General features: G+C 41.7%; 1 protein-coding gene across 19 annotated transcripts in view; it reads left to right on the forward strand.

Moving 5' to 3' along the window:
- RBFOX2 (RNA binding fox-1 homolog 2) overlaps window positions 1–16,152 on the forward strand; it is a 255,042-nt gene that overhangs the window by 17,478 nt on the left and 221,412 nt on the right. Inside the window, exon 1 of one of the 19 annotated variants that reach the window (XM_006170305.3) lies at window positions 5,525–5,557. The exons of the other annotated variants lie outside the window; for them this stretch is intronic. Coding sequence (XP_006170367.1) covers window positions 5,540–5,557 — 18 coding nt within the window. The 5' untranslated portion in view covers window positions 5,525–5,539. Of the gene's footprint in view, window positions 1–5,524; window positions 5,558–16,152 lie in introns of those variants that run through there. 19 annotated transcript variants of the gene reach the window in all.

Below are 16,152 nucleotides of genomic sequence, written 5' to 3' on the forward strand. Positions count from 1 at the left end.
GGAAGATGGTGGTTCCAGCCAAAAGGAAGGCTCTATGTGGGTTTTATATGCCAGAATATGAAGAAGTCCTGAATATAAAGCTTTATTACTGGTTTTCTATTGGAAGGATAGGCCAAACTAAATATCTAAGTTTTTAAAGATGTTGACGAAACAGGTAAATGTCTACTTAAATTATTTATTAATTTATGTATGCATATTCGAAATTACATATAAAATTACATAATAATTTTTAGTTCTTGCTATAGAGCATGTGTACTTACGAGAGAGAGAGAGAGAGAGAGAGAGAGAAGTCACTCCCCCTGGCGGGATAGCCGTGCCACAGTTCCTTCTCTCCCATTCTTGTCTTGGGATTATGCATGTGTACACACATGTACCTGATGTGTTTTTCAAGCTGCTGGATCCACGACTTGAACTGTGCAATCAGCCATGTGGTATCCAGCTACCTTACCCTCCATGCCACCTGCTGGCCCCTCAAACTAACTTTTTTTTTTTTTTTAAGAGAGATTTTTGCTATAGGGTGTGTGGGCTTGCTAGAGAAACAGAGACAGAAAGCGAGAAATCACTCCCGGCCCCCGCTGGGGGAGGGGGGTTGGCCATGCCATACTCCCTTCTCCATTATCCTTTCGGGACTTTAGGCACGCATGTACACATGCCCAGCGTGGTCCCTGGGATTTGATCCGCAGCCAACTACATGGGAGCCTAGCACTGTAGCCATTATGCCATCTGCTGGTCCCCCAAATTAACTTTTTAAAAGTGAACAGTTTGATGACATAGTACCATCAGTGTTGTACAACTACTACTCGGTGTAGTTTAAACAGCCTTTTCATCACTCTCAGAAGAATCCTGTACCTATTACACAATCATGCTCTATTTTTCCTCCCTTCAACCCCTGACAACACCAGCTCACCTTTTTTCTCTATGAATTTTCCTATTCTGGATATTTTGTACACATAGAGTCATGTAATATATGGCCTTTTGTGTCCGTCCTCTTTCACTTAGCATGTTTTCAAGGCTCATCCCATGTTACAACATGTGTATGTTTTTCATTACTTTTTACGGTATTCTTTTGTCTGTGTATAGCACCGTTTGCTTATCTGTTTACTGATGGACATTTGGGTTCTTTCTGCCTTGGCTGTTGAGAATTGTGCTGCTGTGAACATGTGCATGCAGGTATTTGTTTGATTACCTGTTTTCAGTTCATTTGGGTTTATATCTGGGAGTGGAATTGCTCTACATTTAATACATTTTGAGGAGCTGCCAGACTGTTTTCTATAGCAGCATTCCATTGAAATTCCCACCAGCAGTGTACAAGTGTTTGTCAATTTATTTTTAATGAAGAACACAATAAGATGGGGAAAGTAAAGAGAAAAATATGTGTAGCCTTTGAGTTTATTAGAGCTTTGTATCTCCGATTTCGCCTGATGGACTTATTAAATATTTAGTATCACTTCAGCACTAAGAATGAAATTTAGCTCAGGAAAAATAGATCTAATCTATTTTAGATTACAAAGTGAAAGAAAGGAAGTTGGATTGACTGTAAAGTTCCTTGAGGGTGAAGGCCCTGTGTGTCTTTGTGTCCTCAGCGTTAATAAAGTGCTTGCCATGTCATAGGTCACTGCAGGAGTCCCTGAGATGACCCTGTTCCAGTGATTCTCTAGGACTTAACAGAATTCAGCATGTAGTCATATATGGCTACTCTTTATAGTAGTGAAAGTGTGTGAAATAAAGTCAGCAGTGGCCAAAGGTGCCTCAGTAAGGTCTGGAGGAAAGCAGGCTCAGGCTTCTCAGGGCCCGCTCCTGTAGTCACACTGAGCATGCTAACCCTCCAGCGGTGAGCTGTGACCGTGTTGTCTACCAGGGAAGCTGGGTTAGTGCTGACATTTGGGGAAGGGAGATGAGGGAAGGAGACTGTTTGATGGGTACCCCGTCCCTACCTACCAACACTCCAGACTCAGAAGGAAAGCAGGTATCCACTGGTAAGGGTCATTCTTACCAGTTCTGGGGATAGAACTCACCTGAATTCTCAAGTTTCCAGACACTAGCTAAGGCCAACCTTGTAAGCTGCTCTTCCTGAGGATAGCAGTCAGGCCTGCCGTGTTAATTATTTTCTGCACGTCAAATGTTTGGCTTCTTTAAAAATGTGTTGCGAGGTTCTGTGACGCAAGATAAATGCCACAGTAGACAACCAGCAGGGACTTGAGTGTCAGACAGACCTAGATTCCTGTGACAGCTGGAGAGTTGTATCATTTTTCAGAGCTTCAGTTTCTTTATTCCAGAATGATAGAAGATTTTAGTGAGAATTAAAATGACAATGTGTATTAAACAGTAAGCCTAATTTATTTACTGAATATAATAAGTGACTGTTAACATTTTATTTCAACTCAGTTCTATCAGTTCGGGTCCAGTCAGAAGAGAGGCATTGATTTAGACCGAGAATTTAATATAAACGAATTGTTTACAGTAAGAAGTGATTAAAGTAATGAGGGATTGGCTTGTAGGAGGTAAAGAAAACTCTAAAGGATAGCAGATATAATAAACTAATATGATTGATATGATAAAATATAATTAATATTTAGTACCAGCTACCTGTAGACCTGCGATAAAGCGCCCAAGACGAACCATCTCCCTCTGTCCAGGGGCTGCTGGAAAGGAAAGACTGTGCCTCTGAAGGCCAGAGAAGACAGTTCCTATGGTCTGTACCAGCAGAAATCACTGGAAATCTGCATCTTGGAAGTAGCCAGAAAGCTACTCTTTCAGGAAAGCTGTTCATAAAGCATTGTCTCACCAGAGGCACCTGTGATGTGGGGGCCTGAAGCAGAAGGTGCCTGGGGGAAGCTGCTAGCTGTTGGCTGCTGTGTACTGCCCAGCTGGGAGTGAGTGAGTGGTGAGGGAATGTTCGTGAAGACGTAAGATATTATGCTACTTTCGACTTTATACACACTGTACACACAGGCTACATGAAATCTGTGAAAAATATTTTTCTTCTTTTATTAATAAATTAGTTTTAACTTAGTCCACAGTTTTTTTTTTCCCCCCTAAGTTTTATTTCCTTCTTCCACAAGTGAGACAGGCAGAGGGACAGACACAGAGATAGCACCCATATCAGAGGCCCTATGCCACTATCCATCGCCAGCTTCAGCCAGCTGCAGATCGTGGGCATGTGTGCGCCTGGCATGTTCAAGGAGGTCTCCAGATGTGAATGCAAAATCCTCCCATGTGGGCCAGGCTCACAAAGTGTGTGTTACCACCACACCACTGTCTGGCCCCCTATCTCCCCGACACCGTTTCAAGTTTATTTTATTTCTTCTATGAGTGAGACAGAAGGAGCAAGTGTGAGAGCGGGACAGCACTCCTAGCAGGGTCCTGATGCCATACTCCACCTCCCAGCTAGTCCCAGACCATGGGTCTGCGCATGCCTGGTGGGTCTCTGCAGGTGAAGCTGGGCCATCCCCATCTGATGTGGGTCAGCCCCACAGAGTTGCATTTTACTGCTGTGCCATGGTCTGGCACCTCTGTGTAACTTTTTACTTCCTAAACTTTTAACTTTAAAAGAAATGAAATATTTTACCTTTATATTTTTATTTCCCATTGGTATGGTGGTTAAGGTGACTGGATCTCACATGGGCAACTGCATGGCTTGAGTCCTGGACCTGGTGACTTGAAAAAAAACACCAGGCATGTGTTTGTGTGTACCCAAAATCCTAAGAGGAAAATGGAGAAGGGAAGGGATTCTGGTCTGGTCCTCCTCCCGGTGTGGGAGTGGGGGGGTGATTTCTCACTTTCCCTTTTACCCCCTTTCTCTCTTTCTCTCTCTGATGAGTGCATGTGCCCTATAGCAAACCATTTTAGGAATTTTTTTTTTTTTTAGTTTTCAGGCTTTTTTTGTTAAAAAAAAAAAAAAAAACAAAGACATAAACACACATATTAGCCTAGGCCTACTCAGAGTCAAGATCGTCAATATCATTATGGTCCATCTTCATATCTTACCACACTGGGAGGGCTGTGATGAACAAAGCAATACAAGATTAAAGCAGTCACAAGAGAAAACAGTGCAGCAGGAGACAGGGTAAACATGAGATGTAAGAGGCTGTTGCAGGGCATAAAACGTCATACACTTTTATAGTAAAGTTAAAAAAAAGTACAAGTAGTGCACTCTAATGATAAAAAACATATATCATAGATACATAAACCAGGAGCACAGTTATTTGTTGTCATTGTAAAGTATACTTTCTGTAATTGTGTGTACTCTGTGTGTATGTGTGTGTGTATTTCGCTAGAGGGTACCTGCACTCGCTGCGGGGGGAGAGAAAGTGAGAAATTACCCTCTGGGGTAGGGTGATGGCCATGCCACAGTCCCTTCTCTGTTCTCCTCTCAGTATTTTGGGCATGCACACACACATGCACTATGTTTTTCTTTGTTTTGTTTTTGGAAAGGTTTTTGCTATAGGGTATGTGCGCTCACCAGAAAGACAGAGACAGACAGAAAGTGAGAAATCACCCCCCAGAGGGGATGGCCATACTGCAATCCCTTCTTTTGGGATCTTGGGCACACACACACACGTGCCCGGCGTGAGTTTAAGTCACCGGGTCTGGGACTCGAACCATGGTCAGCTACCTGGGAGTCCAGCGACATAGCCATTATGCCAACTGCTGGTCCCCCTCACCATGTTTTCCAAACCTCAAGGTCCAGGACTACTCTGACCATGTGGGATCCAGCTGCCTTAACCGCCATGTCACCGGCTGACTCCTGTCCTATGTTTGTATACCGTGGTGGTATATGAAGTTCATTGGTAACTGAAATATTGCTATGTGATGTTGATTGTATCTGATAAGTAATTAATATGTAAAGAATTCCTACAGCAACAACAAAAATAAAAAGTGGACAAAGAGCTTGAATGGACTTTTTTCTGAGGTTATATACAAAAGGCTAATATGTGCATGAAAACATGTTCAACATGACTAATCATAAAGGAAATACAGATCAAAACCGTGATGAGGTAATATGTTACACCTATTAGCATGATTTTTATTTAAAAAAAAGACAAGCGTAGTGAGGATGTGGAGAAATTGGAATGTGTGTGTGCTATTGGTGGGAATGTAAAATGGTATAGAAGATCTTTAAAATTTTTCTTTAGATTACTCTATGATTCAGCAAGTCAACTTCTAAATATATACCTTAAAGAATTAAAAGCAAAGACTCAGATTTTTTTTTAACAAAAAGTTTATTTACTGGGACCAGCAGCTGGCGTAGTCGTTAAGGCATTGTACTCCCATATGGCTGACAATATTTCGAGTTCTGGACCTGGTGGCTTGAAAATCACACTGTGCTCGTGTGTGTGTGCATGAAATCCCAGGAAGAATGGAGGAGAAGGGATTTCGGTAGGCCCTCCCCCGGGGGGTGATTTCTCACTTTCCCTCTCACTGTATCTCTCCCTCTCTGGCGCACACGCTCGTGGATTTGTAAAGGTGGTTTGAAGACCAAGAGTGTTAACAGGCAGAGACTGACCACAGCAGAGTGGACTGCCCAGCTGGAGGAAGCATGGACATGTCACTGAAGGTGAAGTTGCTTTGGTCACCATTCATTCTGTCTTTGAATCTGGCATTGATTTACAACTATCACTAATTTTCACTAATTTTTATCCAGTTTTGAATACCTTCAGTGAGGTTGGATGACCATTTGCTTCATATTCCTAAAAAACTGAACTTAGAGTAAGCTAAGAAAAACTAAAGGTTGGTTATTTAGAAATGTGCTTTTTGGACGTTAGTCCCATAGCCTTTGTATAATTTCTATCTTAAGTCTTTTGCAACTGATAGACATGGGGATGGAATCTCTTCTGTGTTAAGTACTGTGACAGATGATACTGAGACCTGGATTGTCTCATTTAATCATAGTGACATTATGAGGCAGAGATTATTTATTATAGTAGAGAAAACTGAGTCTCGGAGATCAAACAATTTGACCAGAGGCACCTAGTTACAAAGTGACTCATCCAGTATTTGAAATGGTATCTCATTGTCTCCCAGAGTTCGTGCTTTTGTGTATATTTGCATTTAACCGAGTCTGAGGTGAAGAGTTTATATGAGCATTTCTAAGTTTCAGGTTCTCTTTTGTGTCTTACTGGTCAAGTGACTATGGACAGGGCACTTTCTTCTAAGTTTCAGCTTCCTAATCTGTAAAGAAAATGTGTTTGATCACTTATCTCTTAAATACCTATGACAGGTGAAATTTTGAAAAGAGGAAATTTAATTTTGTCTCAAAGATGGACTGCGAGGACCCAAGAAATCCCTGTGTCAGATTCTTTTTTTCTTTATTTGCTGTGGGGCACATGTGCTTGCTAGAGAGAGAAAGAAAGTGAGAAAGTATCCCCTGGGGAGATGGCCAGGCTGCAAACCCTTCTCCATTCTCTTCATGGGATTTTAGGCTCACATGCACACACATGTGCCTAGTTGTTTTGCAGACTGCTGGGTCTGGGACTCAGACTGCAGTCAGCCATGTGGGATCCAGCCACTTTAACCATCACGCCACCAGCTGGCCCCCTCACGTCAGATTTTAATATGAAACGTAGTGCTTATACCAGGATATTTTTCATAAAAAATAAAAATAAAAAAAGACACGATGGTTGGGGTGAGAGTGGTGAGTGTAACCAAGTTCTGTTATCAATTATTTTGGTGGGGAAGCAGAATGAGTTGTTTTATTTTCTTGTAGCATGAAAGCCTCATGTTGGGACCATGTTAGATATGAACAGATTCACATCCCTTATGCACCCTTGTCTTAACTCAAGGTACTCTATACCTTATATCAGGGATCCCCATCCCCTAGATGGTGGACTGGTACCTGTTCATGGGGCTGTTGGCCCCCCAGCGCTGTGCAGAGGGGGTGGGTGGCAGACAGGAGGCTTGGTTTGTGTTTGCAGCAGCTCCCATCATTGGCGTTGCTGTCTGGTTTTCACCTCCAGTGGATCAGTGGCAGTACCGGGTTCCTGATTGTTTCATTGTATGTTGCAGTGTGGTAGAGGTGGAAATGGCACAGGGTCATGCCAGGATCAACATCCCCCTCCCCCCATATGGAGGACTGGTCTTCTACGAGGGTGGTCCATGGTGCCAGGAAGATTTGAGGACCACTGCCTTATGTGGTTTGGAAGAAGACTGATGCCCTGTGGCTGTTTAGCAGAGAGCCTCATTCTGCTTTAGCTGGAGATAGTTGTTGCTGGAATTCTTTCCTTTATTCATGGTAGAGCACATGCATGTGCACATACAAGTGAGAGAGAGAGAGAGAAGCACCCTCCTCAAGATCTCGTCATGCCATGGAGCTCAGTCTGCCAGTCCATGGGGTTCTGGGCACTTGCACAGATGCTTGATGTGTTTCAGGCTGACTAGTCTTGGGGATTTGAACTGGGTTACCATGTGGAACCAGGTTTCTCTTGAGCAGCACCATGCCACTGTGCCACGGGGCTGGCCTGGGATTAGTTTTTGCATGTAACTGTGTGGAACTTAGGTACATCTTCAGTTCTTGTGGTATTCCTTTCCACATCCCCACTGAAAACTAGGTGCAATGCTAAAGAGGCAGGAACTTGCCACCAACAAAATGGGGAAATATCCTGAGGAATCTGATTTGCTTTCTTTCTAGTCCATGTGGTTTTAATTAGTCTTTTTTTTTCCATTTGTGCAAGACAATGTGGAAATCATTTTTAGCTCGGGAGTGAGTCCATGAGAAAATCGGAGCTAGTGCATTGCCCACATTTGTTTGTAGAGGACAGCTTCATCACTCCCTTTGCTGCCTTTTACTTTCCTCTCAGATAATTACAGGATGGCATGGATTTATTTTGTTCCAGTCTCAGTATTATTTTTCTTCTTCCATTTTATGAAACCGTTGTGGTTTTGTTAGATACAGAAGAAAGACAGCTGGGTGGTTTTTTGAATGTGTTCTTTGAACTGCTTGCTTTGACTTCATTGCACATTTGCAGTTTTCTGCCCCTGCTCCTGCTAACCTCATCGGTGATAGATGTTGGTGAGGAATACTTCTGTAATAAAATCTCTGGATGCTCAACACATGATGCGTTAAGCAGGTGAAACCAGGGAAGACTGGCAGCCTGGTGTCCCTCAGGCTGTCTCGGCGACTTCACTTCGGCTGATGCCTTTTCCTCATCATTTAGGACTTCTGGCTGGCTGTTCTGCCACAGCCACAGTCTGTACTGAATGCAGGCTTCTGATCTTACCTTTGTCAAGTCCTCTTTGGCCTCTCTTAGCTGTATTTTATAAATGCTTAAGAAAACAGTACTCTTCCCCCTCTCTCAGGTATAGTTTTTTTTTTTTAAAGAATTATTTTATTTAACTTTATTATTATTATCATTATTATTTTCCAGTTTGATCAGAGAGAGAGAGAGAGAGAGAGAGAGAGAGAGAGAGAGAGAGAGAGAGAGAGAGAGAGAGAGAGAGAGAGAGAGAGAGAGAGAGGAGGTGAGAAAGCAAGCCACCAGGTCCGAGACTTGAACCATGATTGGCCATGTGGGAGTCCAGCGCCTTTAACCACCATGCCACTTGCCAGCCCCATCTCAGGTATAGTTTTCTGGGTAATTTTGCTAGTATTTTTGGCAATTTGATCAGTATTTTTGGCAAATATATCAGTCATTCAGAAATAATAATGAGAATTTTCAGAGAACATTTTAAAAAGTGGTCTTAAAACTTCGTTTTTTTTAAGAATTATTTTATTTAACTTTATTTATTTATTTATTTACTTTAATTTGACCAGAGAGGGAGAGAGTGAGAGCAAGAGAGTGAGAGGAAAAGTGAGAAAGCAAAGCCACCAGTTCTGGGACTAGAACCACACTTGGCCACATGGGAGTTCAGCACCCTTACCTACCAGGCCACCTGGCAGGCCCTGAAAAGTGGGTTTTAAAAACCATTATGTTTTTTCAGCATGCCTACTAGTACTGGAGGTTTTGTCCTAGTAAGAGGTTAGAGGTTATTACCCATCCCCAACTTGCATGTATACTTATTATTTAAAAAAAATAATTATCCCTACAATTAATTTTTTTCTAAAGCTTATTTATTTACATGAGAGACAGAGACGGATAGATAGGCAGACAGGGACAGGCACCCAACAGGGCCTTCATGCCACAGACCATCCCGTCTCAGCCAGCCAGGACCATGGGTACATGTGCATGTACCTAGTGTGCTCTGGAGGTCCTGGGGTGTGAACCTAAGACCTTTCCCATGTGGGTTCAGTTGTGTTACCACTACACCCCCACCTTCCCTCAGCATATCAACCCCATGTTTTGCCCTTTTATTTATATTCATATATTATATATATATGAAAAGATCTTCTGGAGTTTTGTAGTTCTTTCTTTATTTTTAAAGAATTATTTAATTTTATTTATTATATTACTGTTTTTAAATGTACTATAGGGCATGTTTGCAAGAGAGAGAGAGAGAAAGTGAGAACACAAGCTGCCAGGTCTGGGGTTTGAGCCACAATCAGCCATGCCCAGTGATCTAACCACCATGCCACCTACTGCCCCTCCCCCCGTTCTTTTTTACAAAGTTAATTATGGTCATGTTACCTTGTACTCATTATGACTAAGCTCTTCAGTGGCAAGGACATCAGCTCTGTGCTTTTCATAAAGCAATTGTTCAATTCATTCTTACGGAATAAATGGGAGATTCTTTTGCTTGAATGTTATTTTTCAAACCTAGGTACATAGGGGACATCTAAGCAGTCAGCAAGAATACTAAAATCAGGTGAAATTGTTCTTGCTGTGTCACTTCTCTTGCTGTCTACTGCTCCACTGCGCATGTGCTATCTGTCAGTTATGGATCCTTATGTTGCACTTTCACATATTTATAAACCAGAATTGTCCGGCCAGGCTTAATTGCTGACTTTTGTAGTTAATGAAGTTTCTTGTAGTTGATATTTTATTCTGTGTGTGTGTGTGTGTGTAGAGAGAGAGAGAAGCTTCTGTGCCCAACTGGAGTCAGTTTCTAGGTCTTTCAGTCTCACTAGGACAGGAACACTTGCGCTTGCTCATATGTATGTAGCCACTAAAATCTTTCCTCTTTGCAGTTTAACACCTTGACTTTTATCTCACCTGTTCCATTCATTTTCCTTGTCTGCTTTCAATATATCTTATTATTTTTGCCCTGGTTTAAAAGTCAGACTGGGCCAGTTGGTACCATGGCGTTAAAGGCAGTTGGACCCCGCATGGTTGTGCAGTTCGAGTCCTGCACCTAGTGGCCTCAGGGACGTGTTGGGAGCTTGTGTGTACCCTTCCAAAATCCTAAGAGGAGAATGGAGGAGAAGTTGCAGTGTGGACATCCCTCCTTGGAGTTGATCTCTCATTTTTCTCTCTCTTTCTGCCTGTCTCTCTCTGGTGAGCATACCTGCCTTATAGCAAAAATCCTAAAAACAAAAACTCAGACCTGCAGATTTTTAGGCAGTCATAATCTTCCTTGCCAGAGTCAGAGAGATGTTTTTACTAGTTGTAGTAGAAGTACTGGCTGTAGAGTTAGTGTCTGCAACTTAAGGCAGCTCAGCCACTGCTGTCAGCTGTTTGGCTTTGAACCCGTCACTTACATTTTCTAAAATTCAGTTTTGTCATCTGTAAAATGAGGGTTACAAGACAGTTTTATGTATTGTGAGGATTAAGTAAGGTTATACGATTTTTTGGAGAGGTTTTTGCTATAGGGCATGTGCACTCATCAGAAAGACAGAGACAGAGAGACAGAAAGTGAAAAATCACCCCCTAGGGGGGATGGCCACGCCACAATTCTTTCTCCTCCATTTTTCTCTCCAGATCTTGGGCACGCTCGCACACACTCGCACACGCTCCCAGCTTGAGTTTAAGCCACCATGTCCGGGACTTGAACCACAGACGATTACATGGAAGTCCAATGACATAGCCATTAGGCAAACTGCTGGTCCCAATTTTTTTTTTTTTTTTTGTAGTTTGCTGTAGGGCATGTTTGTGAGCTTGATGGAGAAAGACAAAGAGAGATCTAAGGATAGAGGGAAAGTGAGAAATCATCACCTCCCACCCCCCCCGGGGTGCGGGGAGGGATGGCCACACCACAGTCCCTTTTTTTTCCTCTCTGGATTTTGTGCACACACACACACACATGTGTTTGGCATGATTTTTAAGTCACCAAATCTGGGACTTGAACCATCCAGTTGGTCATGTGGGATCCAGCCGCTTGACCTTCTATGCCACCTGCTGGCCCTGAAGTTGATGTTTTTAGATTTGTTTTGTTCCTGTATAGGGAGGCGTTTTTGACATGGTCTTGCTATTGTCATCTTCCTGCTCCAGCCTCCCATTTAGTTAGTATTACAGGCCCACCTGGGCCTCCCATGCAGCCTCCAGCCTCCCAAGTGGTATATCTGCAAGGTTGGTTTTGTAAGTTGAAAAGCATTATGAGGGACCAGCAGTTAGTGTAATAGCTATGTCGCTGGACTCCCACGTAGTCGACTGCAGTTCAAGTCCTGGACCCGGTGGCTTAAACTCACTCCGGGCACGTGTGCATGCTGCCCAAGATCCTGAGAGGAGAATGGAGGAGAAGGGATTGCGGTGTGGCCATCCCCCCTGGGGGGTGATTTCTCGCTTTCTATCTCTCTGTCTCTCTCTGTCTGTCTGGCGAGCGCACGCGCGTGCTCTATAGCAAAAACCTCTTCAAAGAAAAAAAAAAGCATTATGAAACATTGGTAACAGTGATATTCCTTGTTAAAATCTGTAGGAGTACCAGCCAGTGGTGTGGTGATTAAGGTGGCTAGATCCCACATCACTAACTGCAGTTTGAGTCCTGGACCCAGCAGCTTGAAAAAAAATGCCAGGTGCATGTGTATGCATGCCCAGAGAATCCTGAAGAGGAGAAATGGAAGAGATTGCAGTGTGACCAAACCCCATGGAGGGTGCTTTTTCACTTTTCTTCTCTCTCTTTCACTGTCTGTCTATCTCTTCCTGGTTAGTGCATACACCTTCTTGCAAAAATTAAAAAAACAAACAAACATATATATATATATATATATATATATATATATATGTGTGTGTGTGTGTGTGTGTGTGTGTGTGTGTATATACATATATAGATATATAATATGAATGGAAAGGTGTTTAAGTAAATTTGTAGAATCTAGAACAAACAAAGCATTTATGGATTTTAGAAAGAGCCCTGTTCTGGGGACCAGCAGGTGGCATGGTGGTTAAGATGCTGGACACTCCCAGATGGCCAACCCAGAGTCCTGGACCTGGTGGCTTGCTTTCTCCCTTTCCCTCTCTCTCTGTCTCACCCTGGTCAAATTAAAAAAAAAAAAAGAATGAATAAATAAAATTAAAAGAAAAAGAAAGAGCCCTGTTCTTTTATTATAATCTAAGCTGTATGTTTCCTCTGTTAACATTAGTGTGAAAAATAGACAGCATTGGCTATAACTTTTATTATTTTTAAATGGCAAATTCAGTGAGATAGAAGCCACCGATTATAAGTCTCACCTTTTGAAGTGTTTTTAGTGTTCAGGTTTCTGTACAGTCACAGAGCTGTGTATCCACTACAGTATCTAGTTCTAGAGCATTTATATTGCTCCCTAAATAAACCTGGTATTCATTAGTAGTCACCCTGCATTTCTGCCCCCTAGCTCCTAGAATCACCTACCTATTGTCTATCTCTGTGGGTTTGCCTATTCTGGACATATAATGTAAATGAAATTGTACAATTTGTAGCTTTTGTGTCTTCTTTTTTTTCCCACTTAGTGTGGCACTTTTAAGATTTATCCACATTGTATCAGTACTTCTTTCTTCCTTAATGCTGAATACTATTTAGCTAATGGATTTATCATGCTTCAGTCCATGGATAGACATTTGGGTTGTTTCCGTTCTTTGGCCTTTAATGAAATAATGCTGCCATGAACATTCACACATGAGGTTTTGGGTGGTTGTCTGTCTGTCGTTGTTATTCTGTACCTAGGTGTGAAATTGCTGTGTTTAACATCCTGTTTCCAAAGAGGCTGTACCATTTTACATTTTAACCAACAATGTGGAAAAATTCTGATTTCTCCATATCCTCATCAATTCTTGTTATTGTCTGACTTTTTATTATTACTGTCCTGGTGGGTATGTTATCTCAATGTGGTTTTCATTTGCAAAATGAGTGGTGATATTGGGTATCTTTTTATATGCTTATTGACAATTTACATGTCTCTCTCTCTCTCTCTTTTTGTTTTGAGTATTACTTGTTGACAACAACCTGTTGTCCTTTGCTCAGTCTTAATTTGGGTTGTTCTTTGGATGTTGAGTTGTAAAATTTTCTTTATATATTCCGGATACACATCCCCTCTTAAACATGATTTGCAAATATTTCCTTCCATTCTGTGGGTTATCTTTTGTGCTTAATTCATGGTTTCCTTTGAAGCATCACTTTTTAATTTTGATAAAGTCTAATTTATTTATTTTCTTCTGTCATTTGTGCTTTTTGTGTCATATTGCAGAAACTGTTGCCTAATCAAAGAACATGAAGATTTACTCCTGTTTTCGTTTAAGAGTTTTGTAGTATTAGATGTGATCTGTTTTGAGTTAACTTTTTAAAGAAATGTTTAACTTTATTTATTTGTTTATTTTAATTTGACCAGAGAGGGACAGAGTGAGAGAGAGAGAGGGAAAGTGAGAAAACAAGCCGCCAGCTACAGGACTTGAACCGTGGGTGGCCATGTGGGAGTCCAGCGCCTTCAACCACCACACCATCTGCTGGTCCCTTGAGTTAATTTTTCACATGGTATGAGGCAGAGTTCCAACTTCATTTTTATCATGTGGATATTCTGTTGTCCCAGTACCATTTGTTGAAAAGACTACTTTTTCCTCTTTGACTTTCTTCAGCACCTTTAAAAAATTAGTTGACTGTAACTGTAAGGGTTTGTTTCTGGACTCTCAGTTGAATTCCATTGGTCTGTATGTCTTTCTTTTTTTTTTGGAGAGGTTTTTGCTGTAGGGTGCGTGCGCTCGCCAGACACACACAGAGACAGGGAGATAGAAAGCGAGAAATCACCCCCCAGAGGGGATGGCCATGCCGCAATCCCTTCTCCTCCACTCTCCTCTCGGGATCTTGGGCATGCACGCACACGTGCCCGGCGCGAGTTTAAGCCACCGGGTTCGGGACTCGAACCGCCATCGACTATGTGGGAGTCCAGCAACATAGCCATTATACTAACTGCTGGTCCCATCTATATGTCCTTCTTTATGGCAGTATTAAGCTATCTGTATTATTGTAGCTTTGTAGTAAACTTTGAAATCAGAAAATGTGAATCCTTCAACTTTTTTCTTCTTTCTCAAAATTGTTTTGGTACACACACACACACATAAAATAATTATTTAATTTTATTTCTTCTTATTATTTTAAAAATTTGACCAGAGAGAGTTAGAGAGAGAGAAAGGGAAAGTGAGAAAGCAAGCTGCCAGGTCTGGGACTCGAGCTGTGATCAGCTATGTGGGAGTCTAGTTCCTCAACCACCACACCACCTGGTACCCATGTATTTTTAAGACAGTTGTGCTTTCTTTGGGGGAGACTAATTTATAAGTACTAACATGTCAAAAATAAGGATTTAAGAATAGAAAAGTGAACTTGAATCATCTATAATCGAGTCAGTGACTGAAATAATTTCTGGTTACTTAACTCCATTTATTTATTTGCACATTCTTTTGAGTGTCTACCCTGTGTTAGACAGTGTGCTAGATCTTGGTTCCCCAAGATGAGTAAGATACAGAGTCTCTGCAGTGAGTTGAAGTTGACTACTGGCTTTCATATTTTTGAAGCGAGTGTGGACTTTTGACTATCAAAAATACAAATATAGGGGCTGGCAGGAGTTGTGGTGGTTAAAGCACCGAACTCCCACATGGCCGACTGCAGTTTGAACCTCAGACCCAGAGGCTTGAAACTCATGCAGGGTGTGCGTGTGTCCAAACTCCCAAGAGGAGAATGGAGATGGAGGGATTGTGGTGAGGCCATCTTCTGGGGGCATAGTTTCTCATGTTCCCTCTTACTGTTTCTCTCTGACGAGTGTACATGCCATATAGCAAAACAAAACAAAAAAACCCCACAAAATAATAAAAACTAAAAAAAGAAAAACGATACAGATATAATTTTATGTCTTTGATATAGCTACCATTAGGTGGGAAGTTCACTGTTATATTTAAAAGCCCCATCAGTGAATATTTTTCTTAAGTTGTTATTCTGCGAGTAGGAATAAAAGTGAATGGATGGAAGAGGAGGGTGAATATCTTTAAGAGCACTTTGGAAATTACAAAAGTACCACATGCCCTCCTTCACTCTTTTGTGTGCACATGTATCTCCTCCCATTTAAAAGTTCCCTTGAAGGCAAGGCCCTTATTATGATTTTTTTCTTTCTTATCCCATCAGTGTCTAACAGTACTTAGAAAGTTTTAGTATCCAGTGTATGTTGACTGAATGATTGGGTGGATCAAGCGAGCCATAAACTAAATAAGGGTTTGCATAGCTTTTGTTAGCTATCATCCTCACCCTCAAGGATAATAATTTAGAGGGTTAATGTGAAAATGAGGTAGACATTCAATGTAATGCACCTTTCAAAAAAGATTAATTAGGGATCAGCAGACAGCATGATAGTTAAGGTGCTGGACTGCTATGTAGCCGGCTACAGTTGGAGTCCAGACCAGTGCTTGAAGCTCAAGCTGGGTATACGTGTGTGTGTGCCCCAAATCCCAAGAGCAGAATGGAGAAGAAGAGATTGTGGCTTGGCCATGCCCCTGGTGGGCGACTTCTTACTTTCCCTCTCACTGTCTCTCTGGCAAGTGCACACCCCCTTATGGCAAAAACCTTAAAAAATTAATTAGAATTAGAAGTGATATGAAAAGTGAACTCTACAAATAATCTAAATATAAACACACACACATATGTTAGGAGTCACGTGAATCCATAGGATGATATAAGGTGGTAGAGAAAATCTTGAACAGAGGCAGAATTTTATCTAGACTTAAAATAATTGAGGAAAAACAGCTTGATAGGAGGAACTAAAACTTTTCTGGGTCAGGAGGCAATTTTCAACAGGGTGCTTGTCTCCTTCCTGAGCAGGGAATATTTGGAACTGTGCAAGTTTTTGGTTGTCCTGGTGTTTAGGAATGCTGTTGGCTTCCAGTGAGTAGG

Source organism: Tupaia chinensis, unplaced genomic scaffold (genome assembly GCF_000334495.1).
Source record: "Tupaia chinensis unplaced genomic scaffold, TupChi_1.0 Scaffold148234_1, whole genome shotgun sequence".
NCBI lineage: Eukaryota > Metazoa > Chordata > Mammalia > Scandentia > Tupaiidae > Tupaia > Tupaia belangeri.